The sequence below is a fragment of the Chironomus tepperi genome, unplaced genomic scaffold, assembly GCF_022539635.2.
Source record: "Chironomus tepperi strain 1889 unplaced genomic scaffold, CSIRO-AGI_Ctep_v1 contig_354, whole genome shotgun sequence".
NCBI lineage: Eukaryota > Metazoa > Arthropoda > Insecta > Diptera > Chironomidae > Chironomus > Chironomus tepperi.
In genome coordinates, this window is record NW_027226476.1 from 4,085,358 (window position 1) to 4,093,523 (window position 8,166).

The 8,166-nt window shown below is 36.6% G+C and overlaps 3 protein-coding genes and 1 pseudogene across 3 annotated transcripts; 3 read left to right on the forward strand and 1 right to left on the reverse strand.

Moving 5' to 3' along the window:
- The first annotated feature begins 686 nt into the window (after window positions 1-686).
- Window positions 687-2,806, forward strand: LOC139094538 (nonsense-mediated mRNA decay factor SMG9). Its single transcript, XM_070645608.1, has one exon. It carries the CDS (start codon window positions 788-790, stop codon window positions 1,805-1,807), a length of 1,020 nt encoding a protein of 339 aa, XP_070501709.1. The 5' UTR covers window positions 687-787; the 3' UTR covers window positions 1,808-2,806.
- Window positions 2,807-2,814: 8 nt separating this feature from the next.
- LOC139094462 (ornithine decarboxylase pseudogene) lies at window positions 2,815-3,987 on the reverse strand (annotated as a pseudogene).
- A 466-nt stretch (window positions 3,988-4,453) lies between these two features.
- LOC139094464 (carboxypeptidase N subunit 2-like) lies at window positions 4,454-5,906 on the forward strand. The gene is made up of 2 exons (XM_070645497.1): window positions 4,454-4,458; window positions 5,420-5,906. The coding sequence occupies exons 1-2, from the start codon at window positions 4,454-4,456 to the stop codon at window positions 5,904-5,906; spliced, it is 492 nt and encodes a 163-aa protein (XP_070501598.1).
- Window positions 5,907-5,957: 51 nt separating this feature from the next.
- On the forward strand, window positions 5,958-6,890 carry LOC139094465 (uncharacterized protein PF3D7_1120000-like). The gene has a single exon (XM_070645498.1). It carries the CDS (start codon window positions 5,958-5,960, stop codon window positions 6,888-6,890), a length of 933 nt encoding a protein of 310 aa, XP_070501599.1.
- Window positions 6,891-8,166: the final 1,276 nt, after the last annotated feature.

Genomic DNA, 8,166 nt, shown 5'->3' on the forward strand with positions numbered 1-8,166 from the left:
AATAAACCACCAAATTTAGTAAAATATTTAGAAAAGTATTTCAAGAAGCTGATACTTAGGGCGGCCATCTGCTGTATTTTTGCCGGGACGCTGCTGTACTTTTCAGCCTTGCTGCTGTGTCTTCACAAAGCCTCAAAATGTCCCAATTTTTTTCGAAAAGTCTTGTCTTCAAATTTATTTGTTGCACTTTTTTGCAATTTCCAAACCTAACTTAACTGGTTCTTTGAATATAAAGACTCAAAATATTCCATTAGAACCCAAATAGTACCAAACTTAGAAATGTTCCGATTTTTTCCAAAATTGTCCTGATATTTTGCCAAAATCCACTGGCCACCCTACTGATACTATTATAATTCTTCTAGTAAATCATTGGATATGAGCAAGACATGTAAATAGACGCTCACAGGATGATCCAGTATTATAGAGTAACAGTATTGGACTATGTGGACGGTAAGAGATTTCGAGGAAGACGAAAGAACTCCTGGATTAAATGTGTAGTCATGAAGGATATTTTAAGTCAAAGACAATCATCTGACAGCATTCCGTAAAGTCAAGTAAACATTGCATTGAAACATTCAACTTGAAAACATTAACAATATCATAAAACATTAATAAAATCACTCAAACAACATCAAAACATTACGAAAACATTGAAACACGTTCTCATTAAAAACAATAACAAAAACATTCAAAAAGTTTCATTTTTACATAAATAATCAAAATAATTTCAATTTTTAAGGAAAATCAGTCATAACAGTCTTCAGTTCCACACCAGATCATCAACAAGATGTCCAAAAATATCCAACAACCAACAATTCTTAAAAAATCAGACTCATCGCGTCAACAAAAGCAAAAATCGGAACCAACACAGCCAAAAATTCTCACAAAAGCCACACCAAAAGAGAATGTCCAAATTCCAGCTCCAGTTTCAGTTCAGCAGCATCAAATCCGTAAGGAACCAGAAGTTCAAGTTGACGTAATGCCAATGAAGTCACGACAACGCTTCATGTATCCACATTTTAATATTGATCAGAAAATATTTGAGCATCTTGACAATGAAAATTCAGACTTCCTCGTTGTAGCTGCAATTGGTGTTAAGAATGTCGGAAAATCGACACTGATGAACATCATTGCTGACCAAAAATATGTGAGAATTAATCCAGATGGAACATATGAAGCATTTGTGGATGAGCATGAGACATTTTCAACAAGAAAGGAACAAATTTATGATGGAAGTACAGTTGACATGTTCATAACTACCGACAGGATCTTCGTACTTGATCCATCACCACTTGCTAATAATGTCCAACGACGTGACATGATTGTGGCTGAAAGTGATGACCTTAAAATGCTTATTATGCTGTTTCAAATCTGTCATTTAATTATTGTTGTCCATAATGGATTTCCGGACTTGTCACTCCTCAGACTCATCAATTCCGCTGACTCAATGATCCCATCCGATGTCAAACATCGACCAAACTTTGTATTTGTTGGTAATAACTTACAACCAGGCACAAAATTACATCCAATTGATCTTAAAATTCACACCGGTGTCAATTTAATGATTCCAAATTTACACAGTCAATCCAATAGCTTTTATCATGACATTCCTCAAGTCATACAGGACTATCAAGAGCAAGTCTTTATGCTCAAAAGATACAGCATGATGGAAGATGATGAAGAGATATTCACAGAAAAGAAGTGGTCACAACGAGTGCTACAAGTCATGGAGTCAATGAAGGGTGATTATTTTTTGAGGAAATATGATGGACTGAGGGATAAGTATCATCAACCTGTGGAGAATTAAAGGTGATTTTGGGGCTGTATGGAGGAGGAGAGTAGCTAGGAGTTGAAGAGGATGTCGGGTTAAAAGTGGATTTTGGGATTTTTTCATGAAAAGTCACAGCAACTTGAAGAATAATGGCATTTTCTAAGGTGAGGTAGGAAGGAGGGAGGGGTATAAGGTAAAGAGGAAGAAGTGTGTGAGATAAGATGGAAAAAAAGGGGAAGAGTTGAGATACGGAATGGAAAGTAGAAAGGTGGGAAGAGATGAACTTGGGAGGAAGGTGAGGCAGGGAGGTTTGTAGGAGGAAGGGGGGAAGGGGTGAGGTAACGAAGGGAAAAAAGGAAGGGGAGAGAAGTAAGGAAGGGAAAGTGGAAAATTTTGCGGTAGCGAGGGGAAGGTTGAAGGAGCAAGGGGTGAAGTAGGGATTGGGAAGTAAGAAGGGATGAGTTAGGAAGAGTGGTGAGGAAGGTAGAGGGGAAGGAGATGAGGTATGAAGGATGAAGAGAAAATGGGTGAGGAAGGGTGGAGAATGAGGGAAGGTTTGAGGTAGGGAGATAAAAGTGAGAAGGGATGTGAGGAAGGGAGAGAAGATGAGAATCAGGTAGAGAAAGGGGGAGGGGGTGAGTCAGAAGAGAAGGGAGAAGGATTGACATCCAATCCACTCTTCCACTGAATTGTCTACAGCTTTGTATTCTGAATTGGATCGACGATGATCGACTTTAAGAATAGGTATATTCAGGAGGAGGTCGGGGTCAGGAGTTAGTGGACTAAGCCCACTCCTTTTTGAAATTAAGCTTCAATTTGCTGAGGGTTTTCATGAAAAAAAAAAAAATCCCAAAATTTCAGACTGCACCTCTCCATACCAGACAAAGCTCAAAGATTGCTTTTTTGGTTCCGATTTTAGACCACTATGATACCTAAAAGCGATCTCTTTGCCTGTTAGGGTCAGCTTTAAGCAAAAATCAGACTTAAAAATTGTAAAAAAATATATTTTCAAATATTTAAATCTAAATAAAATCAAAAAAATATTAAATCGTATTCAGCTTGCTCTTGTCAATCATCATTCCCAAGTAATACATCCGTCCTCTCTCGAATCCATTAAAGCCTGTCGACATTACAGTCGAATAAGCTCCCATATTGTTAAAAATCAACCAATCTCCAATCTCGACTTCACACATCATTATATCCGCAATTATTTTATCTTTTGAGCTGCACGTGCATCCCCAAATTGTTGATAATTTACATTCTGACTGTTTTGCAGCTTTTGACTTTCGGATGACTTTAAAATCAGAAACTTGATCATAGAATTCACCAAATTGAAATGATGTGTAGATGCTCTCATTGAGGAAGTAATTGACATGTCCATTTTGTGAATATTTCTTCAGCACCACCTGAGTCACAATTGACATTGCGGATGTGGCAAAGTACTGTCCAGGTTCAGCGATAATTTGAACATGCTTGCCTTTAAAGTTCCTTTCAATTGCTGGATTTATAAAGTCTGCATAATTCTTGAGTAGATTATCATCATGTCCCATAAATCCACCTCCAATGTCCACAAAGTACATCTTAAATCCAAATTGTTCAGCATAATCAAAAATCTCACGAACTTCATCAATTGCCCGTCCATAAACTTCATAATCAAGTGTGCCTGAGCCGACATGAAATGAGACACCAATTAGGTCCATTTCAAGTTCCTTACACTTTTTCACCAAGTCACGTGCTTCAGTCTTTGGTTCCGCACCGAATTTTGATCCTAATTCAACCAATGCCTGTGCAGCATCAAATCTGATCCTCAGAACAACTTTTGCTTTTGGATGGAACTGCTTAATCTTTTCTAATTCAGCCTCAGAATCAAAAGTCACTTTTTCAATGCCTTTTTCAGCTGCAAACTTTAAATGTGAAACTTGCTTGACGGTATGCGCAAAAATGATCCTCGATGGATCCACGTTGAGGCTTAAAATTTTCGAAATTTCACTTTTTGATGCACAATCAAATCCAAGACCAGAATTTTCAAGGACTTTAAGGATGTGTTCATCATCATTGCACTTTACAGCATAGTGTGGAACGATCCTTGGCAGATTTTTAGTCCAATTTTGATATTTTCGTCTAAGCTGATTGAGATCCATGATGTAGAATGCATCGTCAATGCCAAAATTGTGATTTTGATCAATTATCTTATTTGCTAGATTAAGGATGTCCATTATGGACGAAAAACTAATTAGAACTGAATTAGAATGATGAGCTTTTATAGTATTTAAGGTGATAAGTATGTCTATGAAAATGTCATGTGTAGCTTGTTGACATTTTAGCTGGAAATTGTTAAAATAATTTGAATGATCATCATGACTCATCATTCTGTATGTAGTGCTGGTTTACGTCATTAGCTGCTATAGACAGATTCTTAGAATTTGCGGAAAACGGGAAATCAGGTGATTAACATTAAAATTAGAAGCTTCTGCAAAAAACAGGTCAGCAAGACATCAATAAGGAGATTCAAATGTGGAAGTACCGCTGGATTGGACATTCACTGCGTATAGCAATGCTAGGACAGAATCACATGTTTGTTGCATTGTTCTTGGTTTGAATCCACAAGGCATCCTATAGCCTATAAAAACTACATAGCACAGAACAGTGATGACAGAGTGTTAGTTGCAGGGGGAAGATTACATGGGGTGAGCCGTATACATCCATGGCATCTGTGTAATCTTCCCCCTGTCAGTAACTTAATGTTATCCGTGGATTAAATCATATTCACACCAAATCTTCAATTTCTTGTTTCAAGACTTACAGAATTGACAAATATTACCAATGATGGAAAGTCTGTGCCTGAAAATACCAATCCAACAGTAAACATCGCTTCTTGATTGGTGCTTCCAGTGCCGAGAAATCGCAAAAAAAAACACTTTCTGTTATTTAGTTAGTTAATCAGCACGATATCTCTCTTCAAACTCAATACTAAGGCTTCGGGTTTTTTTGCATCTGGTAGGGAATGGACATGGCAACAACTGTATTGTTTTTGGAGCCATAAGATGCTTCCACTGAGGCACAAAATGTAAAATACTTTTAATTTTTTAGCCAAATTTTAGCCGATTATTGAAAAACATATTTTTTTTTGTAAGGGAAGTGACCAGGATTCTACTGGATCTTGTTTTTGTGGGTCTAGAAGTGACCTGGATCCTACTGGATCTTGTTTTTGTGGATTGGGAAGTGACCTGGATCCTACTGGATCTTGTTTTGTGGATCGGGAAGTGACCTGGATCCTACTGGATCTTGTTTTGTGGATCGGGAAGTGACCTGGATCCTACTGGATCTTGTTTTGTGGATCGGGAAGTGACCTGGATCCTAGTGGATCTTGTTTTGTGGATCGGGAAGTGACCTGGATCTGCGTATGGTGTGAATATTCCCATGAAGCGTGATCCTTTTCATTACTAGTTGTACAATAACTTAATGTTATCCGTGGATAACATTGGTTATAAATAAAATTGACACGCTGTGTTGTGGCTTATCTTATCGTTTACTTACTAAATTTGATTCATTTTAAGATCATACTTGCTGTGGAAAGGAAGTAAATACGCAGTTATTGTGAATAAATTAATTAATACTGATCTTAATTCCGTTTTTTGATATTTTTAGACAAATTATTATTAAAAAGGAATCGGAAATGAAAGTTAAGTGTCGCTACGAAGACTATACGTATGTTGGCAATAAGAACGTATATCAATGTGAATTTGATATTCAAACAATTCCTGAAAATATAACAATAATACCCGATGGAACACATCAGTCTGCTAGTAGAGGAAATGAAGATGTTGACAGTGTCCTATTTGTTAATTGCAACCTTTCAAAAGTTCCGCAAGGATTAACAAAAACTTTTCCGAATTTGAAAGTCTTAAACATTTGGAGTTCAGGACTAAAAACCGTAACCAAAACTGACTTGGCTGAGTACAAGAATCTTGAAAGGATTTATATCTCCTATTCTGCAATTAAGTTTTTGCCAGGTGACTTGTTTAAGGAATTTAAGAACCTGGAAGCTATTACGATTGATAGCAACAAAGTAGAACTGATAGAACCAAACATTTTAGACGGACTTGATAAGCTTAAAATCGTGAATTTCAGGTAAAGACCTAAAACTATTAAAGATTTACTCAAGATTAAGGAGGAAATTATAGTTATGAAAGGCAAAAATAATGGCCTTAATGCAGAGGTTAAGAAACTAAAGAATAAAGTTGATGACCTTAATGCAGAGGTTAAGAACCTTAAAGATGAAAATGATGGCCTCAATGCAGAAGTTAAGAACCTTAAGGATGAAAATGATGGCCTCAATATAGTGGTTAAGAACCTTAAGGATGAAGTAGATGACGTCAATACAGAGGTCAAGGAGCTTAAGGATAAAGTTGATGACCTCAAAGCACAGGTTAGGAACCTTAAGGATGAAAATCATGAACTCAATGCAGAGGTTAAAAACCTTAAGGATGAAGTAGGTGACTTCAATGTCAAGGTTAGAAACTTAAAAGATCAAGTTGATGACGTCAATGCTGAAAATCAAAAGTTGCAGTCTAAAATTAACAAATTCAAAAACTTCCTAACTGATGAAACCTTCAGGGACTTCAACATCCAAATTGGCGACCATAAATTCCCAGTCCATAAGTTCCTGATTGCAGCACGATGTCCACCTCTGGCTGAGATTCTTAAAAAAAACCCGGAACTTGAAAATCTAAAAATGGTCGACATTCCAGTGGACATTTTTAAGGTAATTTTGAAATATTTCTACACTGATGAACTTCCAGGTGTCAATGGGATGAACGTTTTGCATCTTTATGCTACTGCTGGGAAGCTAAAGATTAAGGAATTGATGGAATATGCAGCAACAAAGATTATTCAATCTTTAGATTCAAAAAATCCACACGAAGTCCTTAAATTGAGCAACAAATACAATCACGATGAGATGAGATATCAAGCATATGAAGCTCTAAAGAAGAAATATCCAGATGTAAATTTTAAATCTGAATTGGCTGTCGATAATGATAAACTTGATGCTTTTATGTTCCAAATCAAACGCAAGGAAGAAGCTGACAGGGAAATGGAAGATATGTTCAATAATTAATCAAGTTTGTGGTTAAATAACGTAGTAATCTTTATAAAGATTGTAGTGAATTACAAAAAAATTAATAAAAATTGAGGCTTGGGACAATAAAACAGCTTTTTTTTTCTATATCCTGTATTTGAGTATACTGATTTTGGCATATAGTCTACTGACTACTGTGTTAAGATATCATATGATGGCATCAGCATAGCAGGTAATCAGCATGATCTCAAGAGCAACAGTAAAGCTCAAAAACTCGGTTTGGTTCAATTGTCCACAGGCATTTCTTTATTGACTCCCACTGGTAAGTTAGCACTGACTATTGCACATAAAGTATAAGCTTTTGAGCAATGATATGATTTTATGTTACATACCTTTCAGGCGATTGGATTTGTGAAGATTATCTGGAGGAAAGCATGTATCTAGATGTACACCCTCACTTGTTAATCAATCATTAGCTCCAAAACGCTCAAGCTCAGCTGTGGATCTTAATGATCCAGAATGTGAAATTGTTAGCGAATATGCCCCACGGCAAGTAATCTTCCCCCTGTGAAATAACACAAATAACAATCGAATAACATAAAGTATTATATATATAATCACTAGGTAATAAAACGTTATTTTAGACAATAATGATTTCAAATCATTTCACAATTAAGGAACAGACTAGAAAGATGTCAAAAAGAAACATAAATTCTGACGAAATTGGATCCAATAAGAGTCAAAAATTTAGCGATAAAAGTGAAGTAAGTCAAAAATTTAAATTTATAGAATTGTCCGATTCAGTCCAAACTGCAGACCTGTGTAGTAGACATAGACAGAACGACCCCAAGGGGATAAGTAACTCCAGTACTTAGAGAACTGCACATAATGCAGTTTTTGTTTCTGAAATATACTGGAGTTACTTATCTCCTAAGGGGCGTTCTGCATATGTCTACTACACCTGCAGATCTGTAAACCAGAACTCGGTCTTTTGGTCAGATCTGCAAAGTCACTTCGGATTTTGCATGAAGTCGACTTGTACATAGAAAATCTAAATTGACTTCGAGTTCTGCCGCAGACTAAAATATGCAGGTCTGCAGCATTGGACGAACTATAAGATGCAGTATAGTTCTGCAAGCTTGTTGTTCTATAGCAGTGATGGGCAACCTGCCAAAAAATTCTAGAAATGCCATGAAACGTATTTTGTGTGCAGTTTCAGTCGAGGCTTGACATTAAGGAGTGCCGCAAAAAATACAAGGTTGTCGAACACTGTTCTAGGTCCGACCCTATAGACTTGTGATTTTATTCATTTCTC

Coding starts and splice junctions, on each gene's coding strand:
- LOC139094538 (XM_070645608.1), top strand. CDS start 788: ATGTCCAAAAATATCCAACAACCAACAATTCTTAAAAAATCAGACTCA.
- LOC139094465 (XM_070645498.1), top strand. CDS start 5,958: ATGAAAGGCAAAAATAATGGCCTTAATGCAGAGGTTAAGAAACTAAAG.